Source organism: Moschus berezovskii, chromosome 8, assembly GCF_049115385.1.
Source record: "Moschus berezovskii isolate FMDL1 chromosome 8, NW_MosBer_1.0, whole genome shotgun sequence".
Classification (NCBI taxonomy): domain Eukaryota; kingdom Metazoa; phylum Chordata; class Mammalia; order Artiodactyla; family Moschidae; genus Moschus; species Moschus berezovskii.
Genome location: NC_142467.1, coordinates 73,172,110 through 73,198,278, shown reverse-complemented (window position 1 = coordinate 73,198,278; position 26,169 = coordinate 73,172,110). Strand labels below are relative to the sequence as shown.

Below are 26,169 nucleotides of genomic sequence, written 5' to 3'. Positions count from 1 at the left end.
CACGCACTGTCTACATCTTTGGTTAGTTTCCTTTAATGACTTGACCCTGCTTAGGACTTGCGCAGCTTTAAAGAAAGTGGAGTGGCAGAGGTTTGAGGCAGTTGTTCAAGGATGTGAAGATAGTACAGTGAGGTTACCACCTTCAATGGGGATGCTGGCCCAGGCCAGCTGGAGTCTGGAGCACCCTGGAACATCTGTCTTGACTTGCCATTGAAAATGGGATTCTCTCCCAGCAAAGTTGTGAAACCTAAAGACAAGAGGGGATACACAAAGGACCAGCTGGATCTGGGCGACAGTGTCCCTCCTGGTTGTCATGTAACAGCCCCATCTGGCGGTGGTATTTGCACCCTAAGTCTAGTGACTGAGACCTAAGATAGCTGGTTTTAAGATGCAGCACTTGTCTGGGGCCGGGTAGATAAAGCCTCGCAAAAAAGTTCTATATCTTACAGAGGAGCTGGCTGGGGAAGGAAATAGCTAGCAAATGTAAACTTAAGGACTTAAAGATTTTCAGAGGTGAGGGATGTGGAGCTCAAGGCACCCAGAGCCTCCCAATTGAAATTAACCTGTGGGAAAGGTACACCACTTGGAACAAACATAGGAGCTGCTGATGGATGGTAAGGAAGCCAGCTCTGGGTCTTCTGGGAACACGAAGCAAGGCCACTTACCTAGAAAAAGACACTTCTCAGCAGGGCTGCCTCAGGAGTGGAGCCTCAGGGTCTCACAACTTCTCACTTTCTTTTCCATGTCTGAAAATACCACAGGACCACTCAAAATGGTACACCTTAAAAAATACATTCTCCCTTCTCCCAGCAGGTCCCGTTCCACCTCCAAATGTCTCTACTAGCGAGACCTGGGGGCAGTACAGTACAAAGTAATCTGGTCGGGGATGATGGGGTGGTTGTCGCTGGGCTGTAGGGGAGTCTACAGGGGAGACCTTGACTTTCCTAAATGATTAGCAATGTGGAAAGGGATTTCGCATTGAATCCATCCTGAGCACATATCTCATTTTAGCCACTTAGCGATTGAGAAACAAAGCTGCTTCCACCTGTCTCAGGGAAGCTATAAGGGCATAAGAATCTATAAGATATAATGGAAATCTCCCACTGTGGTTCTGAGGGTTGGGCTCAGCCCTGCTTTCCCTCATCCTGCATGCCACAGGGCTCTGAGTTTTGGGGGCACTGGCAGGAAAAGGCTTCAACTTCAGCTCCCCACTTCTTGCACTGCTCAGAGGACACCTGGCTCAGCTGTCCCTGGGCATACTGAGGGGTTGTGGCTCCAGGCTAGATTCTAGAGCATTAGCAGCTGCCCCTTGGCCTCTAGGCTCACCTGTCAGGATGGCATCTAGCTTTGCTACCACGTGTCGTGCATTGTCCAAGCTGAAACACATCGGGGGCTTAAACTTGAGGACGTTCTTCCCCGGCCCGTCGGTGCTCAACAGAATGTAGTTCTCCTTAAGCCTGTGAAGGTACGACAAGGCAGGGCCTGCTGCCCACCGGCCAAGGGCACTTCATACAGACCTTCCAGACTTCTCAGCCTGGTATTGGCAGCCATACTCTCAACCCACCAAAAGCCAGTTCCCACCAAAATAACAGCACTGGCCAACCCCCGCCCAGATTCCTGCCCAACTTTGTGGTCCAGCATCAAACACACACAGCACCCCCATCTGAGGTGCCCTGTAACTGGCCCTGAGCCTGTTGCCACCCCTCGCCCCTGCCCCCAGAGCAGGGGTCTTGCCTCACAAATCCCTAGAGGCCCAGTGTAAGCAGAACAGAATGGCCACGGGCTACAATGTGGATGTCAGATTCCCTGCTTTTTCCATTTTGATGTATGGTGTATGTCATGCACGGTTTACTCTTTGTTATAGGAAGGGTCCAGCATTCACAGATAGAATAGTGCAGTGAATTCATGTAGCCTAGCCTTCAGTAACTCCTGCGAACTCCTCTACCCTGCCCCCAGATTATCTTCTGACTCCAGGCTGGACTATCCAGTTTTAATTTCCAGTTCTTTTTGGAAGATGACTTTACTCTCCAGCATTATCATTGGTACCTAGTAATAACTTTTAATAGTCTACATTTATACTTTTAAACCAGGAAGGTATTTTGGCCTCTCAGAGAAGGGGTCTGATGTGACTATTTACATTCTCTGACCCCCTGCCCTCATTTTTAAAAGTTACTACTTTTATGTAAGTCTTGTCAGGAACAGTGTCCTCAGCCTGCCTCTGGCTCCCTTATCCCACCCCAGTCTTCCTGGCACTGACAACAGCCATGCTACAAAGACCAGGTTCTGACTTCAAATCCAGCTCTGGCTCCTACCAGCAGGGTGACTGCCAGTGAAACACGGGCACTGGCTTCACTCACTCAACCGGAGAAACTACACGGGGCTGGGGGGTGGGGTACAGACAGGGGTGGTTGTAAGATGGAGGCAGTCAGGCTTGGCTGAAGAGCTGGCTCCCTCTTTCCCAGAGATCATTCTGAATTCCTGAGTCCTGAGGCTCCCTGAGAGAATTGGTGGGCAAGCTGGTGGATGTGCTTCAGCAGTAAGAAGGCAGGGGCTGGGCGGCCATGCAGGAGGGGTCAGCCTCCAAAACCATGTGGAGAGATTTTTTACATCAGTACAGTTTCTATGAATTCAAAACAGAAGGATGCACATTTTACAACTTGAATAAGAATACACATCAAACACTAGATGGGTTTTCCAAGGTGGGGGAAGTGGGTAGGAGTGAAGAATGGAAGAAAAAAGGGAATAACTACACAAGAAGGGGAAGGGCCCTGGGGCTCAAGTGAACATGCAAACCAGGGCTGGGGGTGAGGGCTTCTGAGTCTTGAGATGCTGAGTGCTTCAGACACCCCCCCACCCAGATGAGGAGCAGGAGTCTATCTTAAGACCTCTAGGAATAGGGAGTCTGGTTCTGCCACAGTCCCAGCTGTGGCTCTAGAGAAGCTGCTCCTCTCAGGCAGCCTGGGGCTGTGTAATGCAGGTCTGTGGCTGCCTGGGTCTGAGAGCTCCAGCAGCTTTGGTACTGTCGTGTTCGAAATGGCTGCTCAGGCTGGGAATGGCCTGCACTCTGTGGGCCCAGCATGTCTGGGGGCGAGCAGTAGACACTACAAAGGCAACTCGTTTCAAGAAAAAGTACCTGGACACCACGTAGTCGGCCTCTTCGGTTGCTGGCATTCTTGTGGCCTCATCTTTGATCAGATCCACACCAATGAAGAGCCCAACACCCCTGGAGCAGAAGGTGACATCTCAGGAGACAAGGCTTGAGGGACCGAGGTCCTTGCTTTCACCCTCTGCCTGGGTCTCAGCCAAGCCCCTGTCAGAAAGCTGACCAGGGCTCACACCTCTACCTCCCAGGGAGGCTGAGAGCTGTAGGAACCCTTGGAGGGTGGTCAGTTCCAGGAACTAAATGTGATAGGGAGAAACCCTCAGTGTGGACAGAGTCAAGTCTGATTCAGGCTTTACCACCCCACCTCCCGCCAAGTGCCATCTTGGGCAACAGCACCTATAGGTGCTTCAGTTCCTCCTCTGTGGAGATAAAAGTTGCCACCATCGCAGGTGGGGGTGACAAGGTGAGTGAAGGAGCCATACCAGGCCCCTGGCAGATAATGACTGCTGTTCTTAGCCTCACCTGATGTCCCCAAGAATGGGATGTTTGGCTTTCTGCTGTCCGAGGAGCTCCATCAGGAAGCTGCCCACACAGGCTGCGTGAGCCTGCAGCTGCTCCTTCTCCAAGACATCCAGGACGGCCAGCCCCACAGCACAGGACACTGGGCTGCCCCCAAACTGAGCCAGGGGACAAAGGGCAGTTCAGGTGCCCAGCAGAGTGGGCCATGCCCCAGGGAGCGTGAAGGGCAGCAGAACTGCCACACACATTCCAAAGGCAGGTGAGGATAGGTATGAACCCATAAGGATTCAAGTGTTCTGGGCAGTAGATGGGGTTCTCTTGAGGCCCCCATGGATCGTCCCGCCTTTCCAGGTACTAATGGAGATGCATTAGCAGGGATCCAGTATGAAAGCCAGGGTTGCAATAGGATAGCCAGGAAGATGCGAAAATCAGAAGAGAGGGTGTTCTGGGCATTCCCAAAGAACTGGTTTTTGTCAAAAGGCTTGTGGGTCCCATCTCGTGGACTGGACCCAGACCCACTTCATTGTACTACCCATCCCCTCTTTCAAGGAGAGTCAAGAGCAACATGCCAGAGCCACACCCAGGAAAAGTCACTCTGTAGTTTCAGCTCACAGCTTTACTGGCTGAGCTCAAGGCAGATTTTAGGGCGCAGACCACAAGCTGGCTGCCTGTGAGCCAAATGGAGCCTGAGGATTCATTTTGTTTGGCATGTGTGGCATAATTAAAGGTTTTGAATTAGGTACTAACGTCTTAAAAGAATGGACTTCACATAAAAATATGTTATGTCTGACTTAAAACAAACTTAGCCTATCTGGCTAGGGGACCTCCTACAGACCATCTTTTTTTTTTTTAAAGTGTATCTTAAAACCTTCACTGAGGTATAGTATACATACCCAGGTGGTGCTAGTGGTAAAGGACCCACCTGCCAACGCAGGAGACATAAGATCCCTGCATTAGAGAGATCCCCTGGAGGAGGGCCTGGTTATGCACTCCAGTATTTTTGCCTGGAGAATTCCATGAACAGAAGGGCCTGGTGGGCTATAGTCCATAGGGTCGCAAAGAGTCGGACATGACTGAAGCAACTTAGCACATACATACAGTAAACTGCATATATTTTAAGTGTATATAGTTCAGTGTGACTTGACAAATCTATGCTTAGTTGCTCGGTTGTGTCTGACTCATATGACAAATGTACATACTTGTAGAAACTCCACTACCATGAAGATATAAAACATTTCCACCATTCCCCAGACTTCCCTGTGCCCCCCCTCCACTACTGGCCCAGGTAACTGCTGACCGGCTTTCTCACCACAGTTTTGCCTTTTCTGGAATGTTATATGAATAGAATCACAAAATATGAACACTTATGTGCTTAGCTTTTGCTCAGTGTTTTTAAAAACTTATCCATAATGTGTGTATTGGTAGTTTGTGCATCTTATGGCTGTATAGTATTCCATTGTATAGACATACTACAATTAGTTTATCCAAATTCCTATTGATAGACTCGGCTTATTTTGATTTGTCTATTTATGAATAAAACTGTTATGAATTTATAATAAAGTCTTTTTGTTAACATATGGTTTCATTTCTCTTAGGTAAATACCTAGGAATGGAACTGCTAGACTGCTTGATAAATGTACATTTAACTTTATAAAAAATGTGAAACTGTTTTCCAAGGTGGTTGTATACCATATTACCCCTGTACCATTAGTCTATGAAATCCCAGTAGCTCCACATTCCTCAAAAACATTTGGAACTGTGGCATTTTTAATTGCAGCCATTCTAATGGGTATGTAGTGGTATCCTGTAGACCATCTTGGGAATTTGTATGCAGAATCTCATACCTGAGATTAAAAAAACCTCCCTAGGTGATTCTGCTATGAGGCAGCTTTCTGATGTCACAACAAATTATATGTGGAATGGACACAGGGGATGCATTGAGGTTACTAATTGTATATTATTACCAACTGTGAACTCATTATAAGGTGGTATATTCCACTCATAGTGTCATTGTGTTTTTTTTTTTGATGTGGACAATTTTAAAGTCTTTATTGAATTTGTTACAGTATTGCTTCTGTTTTACGTTTTGGTTTTCTGGCCTAGAAGCATGCGGGATCTTAGCTTCCTGACCAGAGATCAAGCCCATGCATTGGAAGGTGAAGTCTTAAGCACCGGACTGCCAGCCAAGTCCCTACCCACAGCATCTCTGGTTTAGAATTGTGGCCTGGTCAACATGCTGAACTAGCATAACAGATAGGTCTTTTCCCCAAGATCACCACAGGGGAACAATAGAAGAAAATGAAAAAAGCCCTGGGCTTTTTCCTAAATGCCCATAGTCCTGGGCATTTAGAAAGCCATGCAGCTGTGTAGGGGTATGTTCATACCCCATGCTATGTGAATGTTCAGGAAGCCTGGAAAAGCTCTAAGCTCTCACCACCTTAGAGGTGTTCACAGAAGAAGGAAATAAAGGCTAAGGCAGAGCTGTCAACTGCTTGGCTGAAAGCTGAAGGCGTGTGCTAACATACACATAGGGCCCCTTGTCAAAGACTGACACAACTCTTGGTTTCAGGAATGTAAGGAGATGTCTGTCTAGTCATTAGACGATCACAAATCTACCCAAGCAGAGACTACAGTGGTCACGCATGACAACAGACTTCACAGAACTAGTTTAGAAAAGGCAATATACAAACAACAGCATCCATGAGGAGGAAAAATGATTTCCTACATTATATTATTTTAAATGTCTAATTTTCAATAGGAAATTGTGAATCATGAAAGCAAGGTCTATATATGGGGCAGTGGTAGTGGTGGGGCAGGTAGAATTAATAGAAACTGTTCTAGAGGAAGCTCAATGATGGCCTCATTAGACAAAGACTTTTTTTCTTTTTTTAGACAAAGACTTTAAATCAGATGTTATAAATATGCTTAAACACTAGAGGAAATCATATCCAAAGAACTAAAAAGCTAATAAGCATGAATATAGTGTCCTGCCAAATTTGGAATATCAATAAAGAAACTGAACTTATAAAAAAGAACTCAGTAGAAAAGCATAGTAACTGAAATGAAAAATTCACTAAGAGGTCAACAGCAGATGTGATCAGGCAGATGAGAGAATCAGTAAACTTGAAGATACGTCAGGTCTAAAGATCAGAAAGAAAAAAGAATGACAAAAAAATGAACAGAGCCTCAGAGACCTGTGGGACACAAACATTCCAACATATGCAAAGGAGAATCCCAGAAGGAGAGGAGAGAGAAAGGAGCAAAAAGAATATTTGAAGAAACAATGGTAAAAAACTTACTAATTTGACTAAAAAAAAAAAACACCAAACCCCAACAACTATTTAAACATCCAAGGAACTCTATGAACTCCAGGTAGAATATTCCATACCTAGACACAACATAACCAAACTACTGAAAGGCAAAGAGGGTGGGTGAAATGGGTTATAAAATACATAAATCACAGGGATGTAATGTACAGCATGGTGACTATAGTTAACAATACTGGGGACTTTCCTGGCAGTCCAGTGGTTAAGACTGCACTTTTACTGCAAGGGGCACAGGTTTGATCCCTGGTTGGGGAACTAAGATCACACATGCCCGTGGTGTGGCCAAAACAAGCAAACAGGCAGACAAATAAGTAATACTGTACTGTATACTTGAAAGCTGCTAAGAGAACAGACCTTGAAGTTCTCATTACAAGGAAAAAACACTAACTTTTTGATGAGGGATGTCAAGTAGACTTACTGTGGTTATCATCTTGCAACATATACAAATGCTGAATCATTATACGGTACACCTGAAACTAATATGATGCTGTATGTCAATTATACCTCAAAAAAAATATTGAAATTATCAAGAGAGAAGCAACTCTTCTCGTACAAGAGATCCTCAACAAGATTAATAGCTGATTCCTCACTGTTGTTTTTTAGTCGCAAAGTCATGTCCGACTCTTTTGTGACTCCATGGACTGTAGCCCATCAGGTTCCTCTGTCCACGGGATTTCTCAGGCAAGAATACTGGAGTGGGTTGCCATTGCCTTCTCCAGGGGATCTCAACCCAGGGATCAAACTTGCGTCTCCTGCATTTGGAAGCAGATTCTTTACCACCGAGCTACCAGGGAAGCCCTTTGGAAATCCTAAAGGCCACCTCATGCGAAGAGTTGACTCACTGGAAAATACTCTGATGCTGGGAAGGATTGGGGGCAGGAGGAGAAGGGGACGACAGAGAATGAGATGGCTGGATGGCATCACTGACTCAATGGACATGAGTTTGAGTGAACTCTGGGAGTTGGTGATGGACAGGGAGGCCTGGCGTGCTGTGGTTCATGGGGTTGCAAAGAGTCGGTCACGACTGAGCGACTGAACTGAACTGAACTGACAGGCCAGAAGACAGTGGGATGACCTATTCAAAGTGATGAAAGAAAAATATTGTCAGTCCAGAATTCTATATAATGTAAAAGTATCCATCAAATATAAAGGAGATGGGAATTCCCTGGTGGTCCCATGGTTAGGAGTCTGTGTTCTCACTGCCAAGGGCCTGAGTTCAGTCCCTGTAGGGAAACTAACAGCCTACATCCCACAAGCCACACGGTATGGGAAAAATTTTTCAAAAAAGATAAAGGAGAAACTAAGATAATTCTAGATAAGCAAAATCTGAAAAAAACTGTCAGCAGCAGATCTACTTTACATGGAATACTAACAGTATTTCTTCAGTGTAAGGACATCAGACACACAAGTAGGTTGAAAGTGAGAGAGTGAATGTATGCCATGCAAACAGAAACCAAGAAAGCTGGGGTGGCTATAGTAATATCCGACATAAAAGACTTGCAAGATTAAAACTGCTATTAGCAACATAGAAAAACATTTTATAATGATAAAAGTTATGTACTTAACAAGAGAGCCCCCAAACACATAAAACAAAAACTGAACTGAAAGGAAAAATATAGAACTCAACAAAAATAGCTGGAGTTCAATCTCTCATTTTCAATAAAAAACTAGATCAACCAGGAAATAAGCCTGAACAACACTATAAATCAATTAGATCTAACAGATATATACAGAACACTCCACTTAAAAAAAGCAGCATAAATACTCTTCTCAAGTACACATGGAACATTCTCCATGATAGACTATATATATTAGGCCATAAAACAAATGTTAGTATATTTTAAAAATCTGAAATCCTAGAATGTATCTTTTCTCACCACAGCAGAATGAAACTAGAAACAAAGAAAGAACATTGAAAAACCAAAAAATCTGTAGAAATTGACTGAAACAATGGGTCAAAGAAGTCATAAGGAAGATTAGGAAATGTTTAGAGATAAAGGAAAAAAGCACAACATACCTAAACTCATGGGATGCGATAAAAGTATTGCTTACAGAAAACTTGGTATCTGTAAATACTTTTGTTCAGTTCAGTTCAGTTGCTCAGTCGTGTCCGACTCTCTGCGACCCCATGAATCACAGCACGCTAGGCCCCCCTGTCCATTACCAACTCCTGGAGTTCACCCAAACTCATGTCCACAGAGTCGGTGATGCCATCCAGCCATCTCATTCTCGGTCGTCCCCTTCTCCTCCTGCCCCCAACCTTTCCCAGCATTAGAGTCTTTTCCAGTGAGTCAACTCGTCGCATGAGGTGGCCAAAGTATTGCAATTTCAGCTTTAGCATCAGTCCTTCCAATGAACACCCAGGATTGATCTCCTTTAGAATGGACTGGTTGGATCTCCTTGCAGTCCAAGGGACTCTCAAGAGTCTTCTCCAGAACCACAGTTCAAAAGCATCAATTCTTTGGCGATCAGCTTTCTTCACAGTCCAACTCTCACATCCTCATAATCTCACATCACATAACAAAATACTTTTGTTAAAAAAACTCAAATGAATATTTCCACTTTAAGAAAGTATAAAAGAGAAGAGCAAAGTAAACCCAAAGCAAAAAGAAAGGAAATCATAAAGACTATATAGTGGAAATAAACAGAAATACAGTAAAACAACAGAAAAAAAATGAACAAAACCAAAAACTGATTCCTTGAGAAAATCAACAAAATTGACAGACATCAGTTAGACTGACCAAGATAAAAATGAGTCAAATTATGAAGACTGGGAATGAAAGAGGATATATCACTGCCAATCTTATACAAGTAAAAAGGAGTATAGCAAATGATATGAACATATGTCAACAAGCTAGATAACTTCAATGAAATAGACAAATTCCCCGGAAGATAAAAAATATTAACACTGCTTTGAGAGGGCTTCCCTGGTGGCTCAGAGGTTAAAGTGTCTGCTTCCAATGTGGGAAACCCGGGTTTGATCCCTGGGTTGGGAAGATCCCCTGGAGAAGGAAATGGTAACCCACTCCAGTATTCTTGCCTGGAGAATCCCATAGACGAAGAAGCCTGGTAGGTTACAGTCCACGGGGTCGCAAAGAGTCGGGCACGACTGAGCGACTTCACTTCACTTCTGCTTTGAGAAGAAATAGAAAATCTGAATTGACCTGAAGCAAGTAAAAGCAACTAATTAGTAATAAAAAAAAATCCCACAAAGCAAAGCCTAGAACCAGATGGTTTAACTGGTAAATTCTACCAAAATGTTTAAAGAATTACCACCAATCTTTCAGAAAGTCTTCCAGAAGACAGAAGAGGCATGACCACTTCCTGCCTCATTTTTTGAAACCAGTATTACTCTGATACCAAAATCAGACAAAGATATCCCAAGAAAACTATAGATCAAAATCTCTTAAGAACTAGATGTAAAATCCTCCAAAAATATGATAACAAACTGAATCTGGCAACATATAACAAGGATTATACACCATGATCATGTGGGATTAATCTCAGGAATGTAAATATTAACCATATTAATAGCATGAAGGACAAAAGAAATCACATGATCATTACAATAAATGAAGAAAGAGAATTTGGCAAAACCCAACAGCTTTTCCAGATTTCCCTGGTGGTCCAGGGGTTAAGCATTTGCCCTCCAAAGCAGGGGGCATGGGTTTGATTCCTGGTTGGGGAACTAAGATCTCACATGTTGCGGGGCAACTAAGTGTGCGTGCCACAACTACTAAGCCTGTATGCTCTGCAGCCTGCGCTCTACCACTAGAGAGAAGCCCGCGCCCTAGAAAAGCCTGTGGATCACAACTAAGACCCAATATAGCCAAAAAACCAAACAAACCAGCCTTTCATTGTAAAAGTGCTCAACAAATTAGGAAAAAAAGGAACTTCTTCAACCTGATAAAAGGCTTGTATGAAAAACAGCTGATATACCTGATGGTGAAAGACTGAACGTATTTCCCTAAGATTAGGAACAAGACAAGATATCTACCCTTGCTATTTCTAGTCAACATTATACTGGAGATTCTAGGGCAATTAGGCAAGAAAAAGAAAGACATTCAGAATGGAAAGGTACAAGTAAACTATTTCTATTCACAGATGACATGACTTTGTACATAGAAAATTCTAAAGAATCTGTAAAAAAAACTTTTAGAGCTACTAAATGCATTCAGTAAGGTTGCATGATACAAGATTGATATCCAAAAATCATCTATATTTCTATATACCATAAATGAAGAATCTTAAAGTAAGATGAAGAAAACAATTCTATTTATAAAGCCATGAAAAATAATATAATACTTAGAAGTAAATTTAATAAAAGTAGTTCAAGACTTTTACAGGGAGTTCCCTGCAATCCAGTGGTTAAGACTCCATACTTCAACTACAGGGGGTGTGGTTTTGATATCAGGTCAGGGAACTAAGATTCTGCATGCTGAGTAGTGCAGCCAAAATTTTTTTTTCATCACTTTATGAAGAAAATTATGAACATCACTGAAAAAAATCAAAGACCTACATAAATGGACAGATATGTTTATAGATTAGAAGACTTAATACTGCTAAGATGGCAATACTCTCCAAATTGATCTACAGCTTCAATGCAATTGCTTATCAAACTCCAAGCTGCTTTTTTGATGGAAATTGACAGGCTGATTCTGAAAATTCACAATGAAATGTAACGGACCCAGAACAGACAAAACAATCTTCAAAAAGAAGAACAAAGACTGGAGGACTAACAGTCCTTGATTTTAAAACATACTATAAAGTATAGTAGTCTAGACTGTGTGCAACTGGCTGGCAGGAGGGCAGATATACAGATCAATAGAACAGAACTGAAAGTTCATAAAGAAACCATTAAATCCATATATTTATGATTGACTGATTCCTGACAAGGGTGCTAAGACCACTTAATGGGGTAAAATATAACAAAGAATAGTCTTTTCAGCAAAAAGGTACTGGGACAACTGGATGCAAAGTTGAGTAACTCCAGCTCATGCCATCGGAAAATTAGCTCAAAGTGGATCCTAGACCTAAATATAAGAACTAAAACTAGAGAATTCTTAGAGGAAAATACAGGTGTAAATCCTCCTGATCTTTGATTAGGTAATGGTTTGTTAGCTATGACTTCAAAGTACAAGAAACCCGAGAAAAAATAAACTGGACTTCATCAAAACTAAAAACTTTTGTGCTTCAAAAGAAGACAACTCAAAGGGAGAAAAATTTTGTGTCTGATAAGAATCTAGTATTTAGGATACATAAAGAACTCTGAAACTCAGCAAAAAAAAAAAAAAAAAAAAAAAACGACAAGTAACCCAATTAAAAAATGTGCAAAGAATATATTCTCTCAAATATATATGTCATATATATATTGGAATCTCCTTCATGAATCACATCCTTGTCATGGCAAAGGGGCTTGTGTAACTCAATAAAGCTATGGCCCCACACCTTGTAAGGCCACCCAAGACAGACAGGTCATAGTGAACAGTTCTGACAAAACGTGGTCCACTGGAGGAGGAAATGGCAATCCACTCCAGTATTCTTGCCATGAGAACCTCATGAACAGTATGAAAAGGTAAAAAGATATGACACTGGAAGATGAGGCCTCCCAGGCTTGAAGGTGTCCAATATGCTACTGGGGAAGAGCAGAGGTCAATTACTAATAGTTCCAGAAAGAATGAAGCAGCTGTGCCAAAGTGGAAACGACACTCAGACGTGTATGTTTCTGGTGGTGAAAGTAAAGTCTGATGCTATAAAGAATGATATTGCATAGGAACCTGGAATGTTAGGTCCATGAGTCAAGGTAAATTGGACATGGTCAAGCAGGAGATGGGAAGAATGAATGTTGACATCTCAGGAATCAGTGAAGTAAAATGGATGAGAATGGGCAAATTTAATTCAGATAACCATTATATCTACTACTATGGGCAAGAATCCCTTAGAAGAAATGCAGTAGCCCTCACAGTCAACCAAAGAGTCTGAAATGCATACTTGAATGTAATCTCATAAACAAGAGAATGACCCTGGTTTGTTTCCAAGGCAAATCATTCAACATCACAGTAATCCAAGTCTGTGCCCAATCACTGATGCCAAAGAAGTTGACCAGCTGACCTACAACACCAGCACTAACACCAAAGAAAGATGTCCTTATCATCATAAGAGATTGGAATGCTAAAGTAGGAAGTCAAGAGAGAAGCAAGTTTGGCCTTGGAGTACAAAATGAAGCTGGGCAAAGGCTAACAGAGTTTTGTCAAAAGAACATGCTGGTCATAGGGAACACCCTTTTTGAACAACCCAAGAGATGACTCAGCCTCTGAAATCAGACTGATTATGTTCTTTGCAGTCAAAGATGGAGAAGCTCTATACAGTCAGCAAAAACAAGAACTGAAGCTAACTGTAGCTCAGATCATCAACTCCTTATTGCAAAATTCAGGTTTAAGTTGAAGAATGTAGGGAAAACCACTAGGCCATTCAGGTATGACCTAAAAAAAAAAAATCCCTATGATTATACAGTGGAGGTAATGAATAGATTCAAGGGATTAGATCTGGTAGACAGAATGCCTGAAGAACTATGGACGGAGGTTTATAACATTGTACGGGAGGTAGTGACCAAAACCATTCCAAGAAAAAGAAATGCAAGAAGGCAAAGTGGTCGTCTGAGGAGGCTTTACACATAGCTGAGGAAAGGAGAGAAGCGAAAGGCAAGGGAAAAAGGGAAAGATACACCCAACTGAATGCAGAGTTGCAAAGAACAGCAAGGAGAGATAAGGCCTTCTTAGATGAACAATGCAAAGAAACAGAGGAAAACAACAGAATGGGAAAGACTAGAGATCTCTCCAAGAAAACTGGAGACATCAAGGGAACATTCATGCAAGGACAGGCATGATAAAGGACAGAAACAGTAAGGATATAACAGAAGAAGACAAGATTAAGAAGAGGTGGCAAGAATATACAGAAGAACTATACAAAAAAGGTTTTAATGGCCCAGATAATCATGATGGTGTGGTCACTCACCTAGAGCTGGACATTTTAGAGTGTGAAGTCAAGTGGGCCTTAGGAAGTATTACTATGAGAAAAGCTGGTGGAGGTGACAACTCCAGCTGAGCTATTTCAAATCCTAAAAGACAAAGTTGTTCAAGTGCTGCATTCAATATGTCAGCAAATTTGGAAAACTCAGCAGTGGCCACAGGACTGGAAAAGGTCACTTTTCACTCTAATCCCAAAGAAAGGCAATGCAAAAGAATGTTCAAATTACTAAACAACTGTGCTCATTTCACATGCTAGCAAACTTATGCTCAGAATCCTTTAGGCTAGGCTTCAATATGTGAACCAAGAACCTCCTGATGTACAAGCTGGGTTTCAAAGAGGCAGAAGAACCAGAGATCAAACTGCCTATATTTGTTGGATCATAGAGAAAGCAAGGGAATTCCAGAAAAACATCTACTTCTGTTTCATTGACTACTCTAAAGCCTTTGACTGTGTAGACCACAACAAACTGTGGAGAATTCTTAAAAGAAATGGGAATACCAGAACACCTTACCTGTCTCCTGAGAAACCTGTATACAGGTCAAGATGCAACAATTAAAGCCAGACATGGAACAACAGACTGGTTCAAAATTGGGAAAGGAGTACATCAAGGCTGTATATTGTCACCATGTTTATTTAACTTATATGCATCAAGAGAAATGCTGGGGTGGATGAATCACAAGCTGGAATCAAGACTGCCAGGGGAAAGACCAACAACCTCAGATATGAAGATGATACTACTCTAACTGGAGAAAGTGAAGAGGAACTAAACGACCTCTTGATGAGGGTGAAAAAGGAGAGTGAAAAAGCTGGCCTGAAATTCAACATTTAAAAAACTAAGATCATGGCATGTGGTCCCATCACTTCACGGCACATAGAAGGGGAAAAAGTGGAAGCAGTGACAGATTTATTTTCTTGGGCTCCAAAATCACTGCAGACTGTGACTGCAGCCATGAAATTAAACGATACTTGCTCCTTGGAAGGAAAGCTATGACAAACCTAGACAGCATATTAAAAACCAGAGACATTACTTGGCTGACAAAGATCTGTCAAAGATCATACAAAGATCTGTATGGTTTTTCCAGTAGTCATGTATGGATGTGAGAGTTGGGACCATAAAGAAGGCTGAGTGCTGAGGAACTGATGCTTCTGAATTGTGGTGCTGAAGAAGACTCTTGAAAGTCCTCTGGACTGCAAGGAGATCAAATCAGTCAATCCTAAAGGAAATCAACCCTGAATATTCATTGGAAGGACTGATGTTGAAACTGAAGCTCCAATACTTTAGACACCTCATGTGAAGAGTCTACTCACTGGAAAAGACCTGATGCTGGGAAAGATAGTAGGCCAAAGGAAAAGTGGGTGGCTGAGAATGAGACGGTTAGGTAGCATCACCAACTCAATGGAAATGAATTTGAGCAAACTCTGGGAGACAGCAGAGGACAGAAGAGCCTGGCATGCTGCAGCCCATGGGGTCACAAAGAGTTGGACACAACTTAGCAACTGAACAAGAATAACAACATACTGGAATATATATGTTATATACATTGGAATATGTGTGTGTGTATGGCCAATAAGCACATAAGAAGATTCTCAACACCACTGGCCATCAGGCAAATGCAAATCACAGTAAGATACCACTTCACACTCACTAGTATGGCTATGATAAAAGAAAATAAATGCTGGAGAGTATACGGAAAAATTGGAACCCTCATACATTGCATGTAAAGTGGTATAGCTGCTTGGAAAAAGTCTGTCATTCCTTGGAAAGTTAAACTTAGAGTTGCCATGTGACCCAGTAATTTCATTCATAGGTATATGCTCAAAAGAATTGAAAACGTATGTCCATACCAAAACATCCACACTGAATGGTCAACTGCAGTATTACTCATAATAACCAAGGAAGGGAAATAGCTAAAACGTTAACTGAAGGACAGATAAACGAAACATGATATGCTCATACAATAAAACATTATTCATTCAAAAAAAGGAATGAAGAACTGATTCATGCTGTGACAGTGGATGAACCTTGAAAATATTGTGCTATGGGACAGAAGTCAGACAGAAAAAGTCACATGTTGTGTGATTCCACTTATGTGAAATGTCAAGAACAGGCAAATCTATGGAGACAGAAAGTTAGTGATTGCCAGGAATTGTAGAGAGAAGGCAGTGGGGAGTGACTGCTAATGGGTATGGGGATGCTTTGGGGGTGATTGAAAATGTATAATAACAAAAACTAAGACAGTGGACTGTACAGTGGACTGCCCTGGTAGCTCAGCTGGTAAAGAATCTGTCTGCAATGCAGGAGACCCCGGTTTGATTCCTGGATCGGGAAGATCCCTTGGAGAAGGGAATGGCTACCCACTCCAGTATTCTTGCCTGGAGAATTCCATGGACAGAGGAGCCTGGCGGGCTACAGTCCATGGGGTTGCAAAGAGTCAGACATCAGTGACTAACACTTCACTACTTTCACACAAGTACTGAATCATTATGTTGTACACCTGAAACAAATGTCAATTATAACTCAATTAAGAAAAAGATTCAATTCCCAATGAACATACAAAAACAAAAATACACATATACTGGGAATTCCCTGGCAGTCCAGTGGTTAGGGCTCTGTGCTCTTGCTGCTAATGAAACAGTTTCAATCCTTGGTAGAGGAACTAAGATCCCTCAAGCCAAGTGGCATGACACCCCCTAAAAATACACACACACACTTAATAGCTTCATAATATCTGAAGTAAAAATTAATAGTATTAGGAGAAAAAGTTGATCATTTTTCATCATAGTGTGATATTCAAACAATCCTTAATTATTAATAGATTAAGTAGAAAAAAAAATACAGCAAGAATACAGAAGATTCAAACAACATAATTAACAAATGTGACCCAAGAGACATTCAGAGAGTCTGGCAAACAACATTTAGAGAACCCACAATTTCCTAAGGACATGTAGAACAATCAAATACCAGATCACCTCACCATATTTTACGGAAAAAGTATCAAAAGAAAAAGTGGCAATAGGTCAGAAGTTAATAAAAGATTTGAAAAAACTAGAATTGAATGATAATGCAGTGGTTCTCACACTTTTGGTCTTAGAACCTTTTATACTCCCCCAAATTTGTGAGCACACTGAAAAGGTTTTGTTTATATGGGTTATATCTATTAATATTGATGAAAAATAATTATATTTACAAAAAAATTAGTGAGTAGTAGTGAGTTTGTTTGCACAGAAGCTACCATGGTGCTTCCTGGTCTGGAGGTTTTACTCACCGTGTTGAAGTACTCGACGCCGGTGGCTTCAAATGCCCTTGCCACAGCTTGTGTTGTGGCCACGCAGGCTACAGGGTGGCCATTGCCTATGGACTTGCCCATGGTGACAATATCGGGGACGAAGTCTTCCCCCTGCAGCTGGAAGGCCCAGAAGTGCTTGCCTACTCGGCCAAAGCCCACTTGAATCTCGTCTGCAACAAAGACCCCTCCGGCCCTGCGGATGTGCCTGTGGCAGAGGACACATGGCTGATGGGAGACTGTAGTGAGAGGGGGCAAACCGGGAGCCGAGATGTCCTGAGACTCTGAATCCTGGTGTTGCCAAAAGTAAGGTGGGGTCCTGAGGCAGATATCTGGCCTTTGGGGAGCCACTATTTCTTCAGGGACTTTGACAACTCTGGCAAATAGGCCAGGCTGAGGTTGGAATTTGGAAGAAAGGCTGGGAGACCCCACCCTCAGGCAGCCTCTCCCACCTACTCACCCTGCCACTTCTGGGAAGTAGCCAGCAGGGGGAATGATCTGCCCTCCCACACTGGGCAGAGATTCAGCAAAGAACGCTGCAATCTGTGGAGGAGAAGGGAATGGCACTGTGGTGGGGCTGAGTGGCAAGCTGGTGCATCCTGCTGATGCTGGCTCAGTGCTGGCTCCAAACATGAGTTACTATTATCACCGTGCCCCCACTTTGGGCTCCACATAGTATCTGAGTATCTGCGATGAAGTTTTTTCAGGCCTCAAATCAATTCTTACCACCTGGAGGTAAGACCTCCTGTACCTAGTGTGTTCCAGATGAAATTCACTGACTTCTCCCCCATAAACCTGTCCCCACATGGTGAATCCCATTCCTCCTAATTAGGACAGAAATCTGGCCCCATCCTTGATCCAGCCTCCTTCTTCACCCATCAGCTGGCACAGCTTCAGACTCTTATCCCTGTAACATCTTTGTACCCTCCTTTCCCCTCCTGGACAGATCTGCTAGTTTCTGCCTTGCCCTTCTGCAGCTGCTTTCTAACTGGACATCTCCTCCAATCCATCCTTCACTAGCCACCAGGGTAATGCCTCAACCCAGACACTGAGCTCATCACTGTCCTATTTAAAACCCATCACTGACCCTTTTGCTCATGGCAATGACTTCCAAACTTGGCTCTGCCTTGGAGCCGTTTCAGAGGCTACTGCTGGGATAAAGAAAGGACCAGTGGGGTGGGAAACTGGTCACCCACCCATGCTAACCTTCAGAGCAATCTCTTTTTCGATTTAATACAAGTAGGTGCAGAGCATCTGAAATTCGTAAGCCAAGCTTCCCAGCTCTGATTCTGCCAACCTTTTTGCCCTGTCTTTTCTGTATATCCTGTGTTCAGTTGCCCCTCTTTCAGCAGTCTTCTAGAGAGCCTTCACACCAATTGCTAGCTGCCTCCCTTCTACTGTTGCTGTGGCTGCTGCTCTTCCAGGGTAAGACAATCTCTCGTCTCCCCACTGCTCAGGCCAACAGGGCCTTTGTAGGGCACCATGTCAGACTGACACCATTCAAGTGCATCCCCTGGTCCCATTACCTTCTCTCTTAAGACTCTGTAAGGGTCCCCCATAGCCTCAAGCCTCTCAGCTAGAAGGGCACTTGCATTCCTCTGACCTACGGTCCCGCCTGGCTCTCTAGGTTTATCTTCTGCCTGCACAGCCTGACCCTGCAGTCACATGGTTTCTGCACAGGCCACTGGTCTGTTGAAGATACCTTTCCTTGTCTACCTCCTGCCCTGCCTTGAGTGGCTAATGCCTACTTACCTTCTATTACTAAAATTAGTCAGTACCTGCTTCTCCCCCGACAGGTCTAACTTCACACCCACACCAGTCCAACCTGGACCCCTGGACTCTAGTAATGTCGAGAAGATCTCTACCTAAACTCTCAACTGAACAATTAATCCCCCTCCTAGATTCCCAAAGGGCAGGCCCTGGTTCCAATTTCTCTCCGGGTTCCCAAGATCCAGTCCAGGGCGAGCAACATTTGCGGCTCGCTGGACCAGACCTGCACGGATGTGGTTACCTTCCTGCCCTTCTCTTGTGCGCTGCTGACCACACGTTTCACCTCATTGGCGTAGGCCACAGCTGGATTGGGGTGGTCCTCCCGGTAGGGGCCCCGGTAGGTATCTGGGAGAGGTGCCTGTGGGGAGTTACAGCGCCACGTCATCCAGGCTGGGGTGCAAGCACCGATCTGTTGCCCCCTTGAGCAGCGCATACCACGTGGACCCACTCCTTCTGCCCATCCAGGTCACGGAATTTGTAGGGGCTGATGTCGATCAGGGAGCTCAGGTGACCGTGATAAGCACTGGGGGGGGAGAAAGGAGAGAGGACTTAGGCTCGTACTTCCTGGCCTGGCCTTGACAACTATCCATCCATCTCAGAAAACAGTCAGGCAAGACCAAGATTTCCGACACAGCCCCCAGATCCTGGGGCCAGGAATAAGCACAGGTCTTGGAATCAGCAAGCCTTCCTACAAGGCCACTCATTAGCTATGAAATGGTGGCCAACTGTTAAACTCTTTGTGTTCAGTTCTCTCCTCTGTAAATTTGGGGTGGGGTGCTCTTTCTCTCTTGTGGTTGTGATTTTAAATGTGATAAGGCTCTAACCCTGGGCCTGAGTCTTGCACATAGCAGATACTCAATACACTCAGAGTTACAGTTTTAATACCTAAAATGTGGGACCAACTCTCACCACCTTATAAAGCATTCTCTGCTTCCCAGAAGCTGCCATAATGGAAGAGATGCCAGGGGAAAGAGACACTGGGTATCCGCATGGGGGATGTCTTTGTGGCCAGGTCCTCATGATCCCAGGCCTCTCATCTTTCCAGCCCAAGGCACCTAAAGTCAGAGCCTCACTGACTCCCAATAAGCGGCAGGCCCATGCTTCTGGAAATGGCACTTACTGATCTAGTACCACGACATCCCAGTGTCCTGTGTACTGGCGTGCCAGCCTCAGGGCCAGGTCGTTGGCTTCTGACCTATGACAGAAAAGGTGAATACTTCTTGAACAGCTGTCCAGGGCTTTCCCTCCTGGATAACTGCTTCCTACAGAGAAACCTGGAGGGGAACGGAGGAACCCTTCTAGTAGCAAGAAGATTCTTAGGACACCATTCGTTAGTCATTCACTTATTCATTCAATAAATATGTATCAAATGCCTTCAATGTGCTAGGAGCTGGGAGAGAAAATATTAAGTAAAACAGGCAGGCCCTGGCCCTCTTGGAACTTACGTTCTAGTAAGTGTCATGCTGCTGCTGCTAAGTCACTTCAGTCGTGTCCGACTCTGTGCGACCCCATAGACGGAAGCCCACCAGGCTCCCCTGTCCCTGGGATTCTCCAGGCAAGAACACTGGAGTGGGTTGCCATTTCCTTCTCCAATGTGTGAAAGTGGAAAGTGAAAAGTGAAAGTGAAGTAGCTCAGTCGTGTAAAACAAAGACAGAACAATCATTTAGTAAGTGCTATGATGGACACAGAGCGCCAAGAACTAGAAGAGGCTCTACCTTTGATAAGGGATGTTAGGTGCTTGAATCATGTGCCCCCAAATTCATGTGTTGAAGCCCTAACTCCTAATATCTCAGAATGTGATCGTATTTGGAGACATGGCCTTTCAAGAGGCGATTAACTTAATATGAGGCCACCTGTGTGGCCCTAAACCAGTATGACTGGTGTCTTTATAAGAAGACATCTGGACACACAGAGAGACACCAAGGATTGTGCATGAATGGAAAAAGGCCATGTGAAGACAGTGAGAAGGTTGCCACCTGCAATCAAGGAGAGAGGCCTCAAAGAAACCAAACCTGCCAGCACCTTGATCTTGGATTATGACTTCCAGAACTATGAGACAACACATTTCTGTTTAAGCCACCTTGTCTGCAGTGTTTTACTACGGCAGCCAGAGCTGACTAAGGCCATACCTGTAGAGTCTTGAGGGTAAAGTTCCTATGCAGAGTGAGCAGCACACAAAGACCTTGTGAAGGAAGAGTGCTCAAGAAACAACAAGATGACAAAGAAGGCCAGGAGAAACCTGAGAGAGGAAGTGGGGAAGACAGGCAGGGCTGTAGAAGGAGCCTGGATTTTCTTCTCAGTGCCAGATGAAGCCACTGTAAAGTTTTAATCAGAGAAGGGACATGCTTCAGCTCCCGTATGAGGAGGAAGCCTCTCTGTGTATCTAATGGAGTAGAAAGCAATTAAGGTGCAAGTGAGGAGAACTAGAAGAAGGACACAAAGATGAGAGCAGGTGGTGGCCATGGAGATGGAGAGAGACGGGCGGAGTTAGGAGACAACATGGAGACAGATGTGACAGGCTTAACGAGGACTGGAAGGAGGGCGCGTTTCTAGCTTGAGCAGAGGTGCACAGGCCACTGTCATTGGCCAGGAGAGATAGGGTGGTGGTGGTAGTGGTGGTGAGGGACAGCCGGTCTTCTTGGGAAGGTCTGGGGCAGCTGGCTGAGAATGTCAGGGAGAGCCAATGCCATGCTCCCATGCCAGGTGTTAGTGAAGTCGATCAACTCTTGTGTCTTTTGGACAGGTGATGTTATACACGCTCCAAAGTCAAGTGGGTGGTTAGAACCTTGAGGCAGAAACACGTGGGGACCATCTGCATCTAAGATACAAATGTGGGAGTCAGCAGCATGTGGACAATATATAATACATGGGACTGGGATGAGATCAGGAAGGGACAGGGGCTCAGAGAAGATCAGCCCTGAGGAATGGAAGGGGAGGAATTGGCAAAGGAGACAGAGGAGTGGCCAGAAGCGGGCAGAAAACCAGAAGCGTGAAATGTTCTGGAAGCAAGACCAGAAAGCATTTCCAGAGAGTGGTAACTATCAATATTACTGAGAGACGCAGGAAGACAAGGGCAGCAAAAAGACCAGGTCTCCCCACTCCTATGCCTCATCATTCTCTGTACTCTTCCTCCAGGGCACACTGGGTTGGTCCTGTGTACATGCCTTCACCTGCCATTTCAGCCGCCACCACTACTGCCAGCGTAGCATCTCCTGTCACCCAGCCACTAAACTGGCCCCTAATGGTGTCCATTCTTGCTCTCCTCCAGCCCTGGTGACAATACTTACCTGATTAAAGCCCTCTGATGGCTTCCTAATGCTCTTAGGATAAACAAGTACCTTACTTGACTAAAGAAGCCCTGAGTGATGGGCCCTCCCTCAGTGGCTGCCATTCAGTTCAACTGTGCCGGGGTGCAAATACTCATCCTGCCACAGGGCCTTTGCACAGGCTGTTCTGTGTGATGACCAACCTTGACAAGAATACTGCAAATGGAGTTGGCAGCAACCTTTCTTCCTCCTCATCCAGCTAGCCCCTAGTCAGTGCTTAGCCTAACATCACTTCTTCAGGGAAGTCTTCCCCAACCCTCTCAGAGGAGGCCAGGCCCTCCCACTGCTTCTATGCCTCACTGTTCTCTGTACTTTTCCTCTAGACCAAGACTCCTCTTTGCTATTTTGTATTTCTTTGAAGAATCTTGGATGTTTCTGTTCCTCATGGAGCCAGAATTTTGGCTGTAGCTCCCAGCACCATGCCCCTATATTCTTAAAGCAGACTAAGGAACATATTACCTTGGTAAGCCCCAACAACAATCCTAGAAGGGAGGTAATGGCACCCCTTACAAAGAGAATAGGAAACTAGATCTGACAGAGAAGCAGCAGGGCCTGTAGCTGGGAAGTGTGAGTGCCCAGCACACTGAGGCCTGCCTCTCCCCAAACTCAGTTGGTTACACTATGCTTTGCCCATTTGAGCAAATCGCTGCCTCATCCTTTTACTGGGGGCTGGCAATACCACAGTGCACTTACCCAGAATTCAGGAAATAAAACACACAGAGCTTCTCTGGCAGGGTCTCTGACAGCCTCTGTGCGTAATCCACAATGTTGTCGTGCAGGTATCGGCTGTTGGTGTTGAGCACCTGGTTCTGTTCGTGTGCTGCTTGGACCACGAGAGGGTGGCAGTGCCCAACTGCAAGAGGGCCACCTCTATCATATGGCTGACTCCAATCAGCCAATCCCTCCAGGCCTCCCCCAGCCCCAATCTGTAAACCCAACTAGAGGAGATGCAGTTATGGAGGGAGAGGTACAGAGGAAAGAGGGGAGTCTGAAGACAGAGGTGACAGTCTGGAAAGGAAGCCCTAGAAAGGAGTCCCTCAGATTCTGGCAGAAGGCAAAGTTCTCTGGCAGAAATCTGCTCTAGAAGACCCATGTTATTAGGAAAGCTTCTTGAGGCCTTGTTCTTGACAAAGATGTTGCGGGGGGGTGGGATTTTGGGGATGAAGATGGCATTGGGGTGTCTGCTTGACTTTACCAGTTAGGGAGCCTGGAGGTAATGTTTGCCAACAGTCAAGGATTATAACCAGAGAATGAAGATGACTGGCGGCTTGCCAAGTGTCAGGCACACTCAAAGCAAGTTACATGAATTAACTCAATCCCTCCAAATGTCTGGAGGTGTGTACCTAGTATCATGTCCATTCTGCAAATGAGCAAACCGAACAGAGACTGAAGCTTGCCCAAGACCACAGAGGGAGTAAGTGGAGGACAGGGATATGAACCCAGGAAGCCTCAAACTAAAGCCCCTGCTTTCAGCTCTACTAACTTCCAATTGCCCTACTGGGTCACTGGTCTCCGTTTCCTTCCACCAGCTCTGGTGGCCTCATCTGGTTAACTGAATTCCTACTTAAGTTTCCTCGTCCAGGACCTGAGATGGTTACCAGGGCTAAAGCCTTGCTGTGACTGCCAGGGCCTGGCCAGGGTCCTGCTGGGTTGCTGATCATGGCTAGGCTGACTGCTGTTCTCTGAGCTCACCATCAGTTCCAAGTGGAACTGAACTGCTAGACTTAGGTCTTTGAATCCTGCTGGTTTAGCACAGCTTTAGTGGTGTTAAGTCACTCAGTCATGTCTGACTCTTTGTGACCCCATGGACTGTGGCCCACCAGGCTCCTCCGTCCATGGGATTTCCCAGGCAAGGATACAGGAGTAGGTTGCTATTTCCTCTTTCAGGGGATCCTCCCGACCCAGGGAATTGAACCCGGGTCTCCTGCACTTCAAACACTTTTTACCATCTGAGCCACCAGGGAAACATTTTAGCATAGCTAGTGTTTGGATGTTTCCACAGTTTCCATAGAAAGACTGGGCCTCCTCTGCACATGGATGCTGGCGAAATTGAACCCGAATTCCCTGCACCTCTCTGCAACATGAAGATTACCCCTGAATTAGGTTCTGTCTTGGCATCCTCTCCTGCCCCATTCTGAAGTATGATACTGACCGTGAGCCACATTGTTGATGCAATCGATGTATTCTGCCCCCTGTTCATCATACATGTACTGCCCTTGGCCCCGGACAATCTTAATAGGATCTTCAGGAAAAAAGAGTCTGCAGGAATTGCTGTAGGGACAGGCAACAAATGGACAGCCATGTCTGAAGATCTGAAGGAAGAAATCCACCCATCACAGGCCTCCCCCAACATCTTCCCAGTTTCTGGAAAGGACAAAAGCTTGAAGGGCAAGGTGTTGTGTCCCTGCTTCCAGTTCCCCCACTCCACAGGTGGCTGGAAAGGTGAAGGATGGGTTAAGAAGTTGCTAAAACTTAAATTGTTTAAGTCATTTGAAGACTATGTGGTTTCATACATATCTGAATGAATGTGCCCAGAGTCCCTTGGGTCCTGGAAAAAGGTGGCTTTTTTCCAGACCCACGGGCTCCCTAGAGCAGTGTCTTTTTGCTGGGAATGTGAAGAGGGCTGGCTCTCGGCCCTAATGGTCCTTGCTTGCCAAGCCTGCTGCGCTGCTGGGGGCCAGGCCCAAGCTCTAGTCCAAGGCTGCCTCACGTTCCACGTCCCACCAAGAGCCCCTCAGACACAGGTCAAGGGTAGGCTTTCTCTAAGGCTGCCTGTGAGCCGACTCCCCCACCCCCACCTTTCGTCTGGACTTTCAATCCCTTCCTGGGTCACTGTCTGGCCCGCCCCAGGTCCGGAGAGCGGGCCACCACCGAGGGAGGTCTTCCCAGGCGCCCGGGGGCAGCTGCGAGGGTGGATAAGACGCTGCCGGGGAGGCGCAGGAAGCGACCCCCTGCCACAAGCTGAACGCTGCAGGGTCTCGGGGGTCGCAGGCTCGCGAGCCGTAGAAGACCCGGCGGAGCTGAGGCCTGCAGGCTCCGCGCCGGACGTGCGTACGTCGTACGCACCGCCCCCACGCCGCTGTCTCTGTACCTGAGCAGCCGCCGCCTCAGGGCCAGAGTCGCAGCCTTCCCACGCTGGTCCGCCGCCATAGCGCTCGCGGGCAGTCGCTCTGCGACGCTGGGCGGAGCGTCCGGGCTCCGCCCAAAGCCACGCCCCAGCGGCGGCCCGGCCCATCGCGAAGCGCGACTCAGGCTCCTTTTGCCCCGCGGCCCCGCCCCCAGGTGGGCTATTAGGAGTTTGTTCCTTAATTTGGCTCGAGTCTGGTGGGCGCCTCATCCCAGCGGAGTTCCGTAGACAGTGCCGAGCGGAAGCCGGGTTTGTGCTCGCCTTGCCTGGTGCTGCTCCAGCTCTTGTTTCCGGACAAATCACCAAATCACTGACCTCGCCCTCCCGACCTCTGTGGTTTCCTTCCTCGGGAAGTGTACCCTGGTGATCCCGCCGCTGCTCCTGCACCCGAGGGGGCTGTGAGCTTCGGGAGGCCTCACCTGGGGCCTCAGGCTCTTTCCCTGAGTTGCCTTCCCCTCCGTCCCGAGCATAAAATGGGATGCGCCGTACACTTTCCCTGGGAACGTATGACAGGCACCCGGCCTGGTTCGAGTCTCAAGGCAGGAGAAGTCCAGGAGCAGTGGAAAGGGCACCACTGAACAGCTCTGTGAAGGAGCAGCAGAAAGGGCAGAAGGAGAGCACAGGGCCACTTGCTGGGGCTTGCCGAGGAGGTCCTGGGTGTGACCTCTGGGACTCCTGCTGGAA

The 26,169-nt window shown here is 45.6% G+C and overlaps 1 protein-coding gene across 5 annotated transcripts; it reads right to left on the bottom strand.

Annotated features, from left to right (window-relative positions):
- Positions 1-58: 58 nt before the first annotated feature.
- Positions 59-25,543, bottom strand: PHYKPL (5-phosphohydroxy-L-lysine phospho-lyase). 5 transcript variants are annotated; one of them, XM_055429083.2, is made up of 13 exons: positions 25,450-25,543; positions 24,511-24,629; positions 23,052-23,211; positions 20,152-20,226; positions 19,467-19,554; positions 19,273-19,389; positions 17,722-17,804; positions 17,244-17,469; positions 3,626-3,780; positions 3,134-3,223; positions 1,327-1,457; positions 666-746; positions 59-247 (listed from the first exon to the last, which is right to left on the bottom strand). In XM_055429083.2, exons 1-12 carry the CDS (start codon positions 25,506-25,508, stop codon positions 697-699), a joined length of 1,353 nt encoding a protein of 450 aa, XP_055285058.1. In that variant the 5' UTR covers positions 25,509-25,543; the 3' UTR covers positions 59-247; positions 666-696. The 5 variants fall into 5 exon arrangements, with proteins under 5 accessions (XP_055285058.1, XP_055285057.2, XP_055285056.1 ...); XM_055429081.2 differs by lacking the exons at positions 59-247; positions 666-746 and adding an exon at positions 2,401-2,620 and having other exon boundaries at positions 1,335-1,457; XM_088838744.1 differs by lacking the exons at positions 59-247; positions 666-746; positions 25,450-25,543 and adding exons at positions 2,401-2,620; positions 25,157-25,425 and having other exon boundaries at positions 1,335-1,457.
- Between the last annotated feature and the right edge of the window lie 626 nt (positions 25,544-26,169).

Excerpts from the sequence above, each read along its gene's own strand:
- PHYKPL (XM_055429081.2), bottom strand. The coding sequence starts at position 25,508 with ATGGCGGCGGACCAGCGTGGGAAGGCTGCGACTCTGGCCCTGAGGCGG. Across the intron at positions 23,212-24,510 it reads CATCAACAATGTGGCTCACG|TTGGGCACTGCCACCCTCTC; the intron begins GTCAGTATCATA and ends GCCCTCTTGCAG. Across the intron at positions 19,555-20,151 it reads GATGTCGTGGTACTAGATCA|TGCTTATCACGGTCACCTGA; the intron begins GTAAGTGCCATT and ends CTCCCCCCCCAG.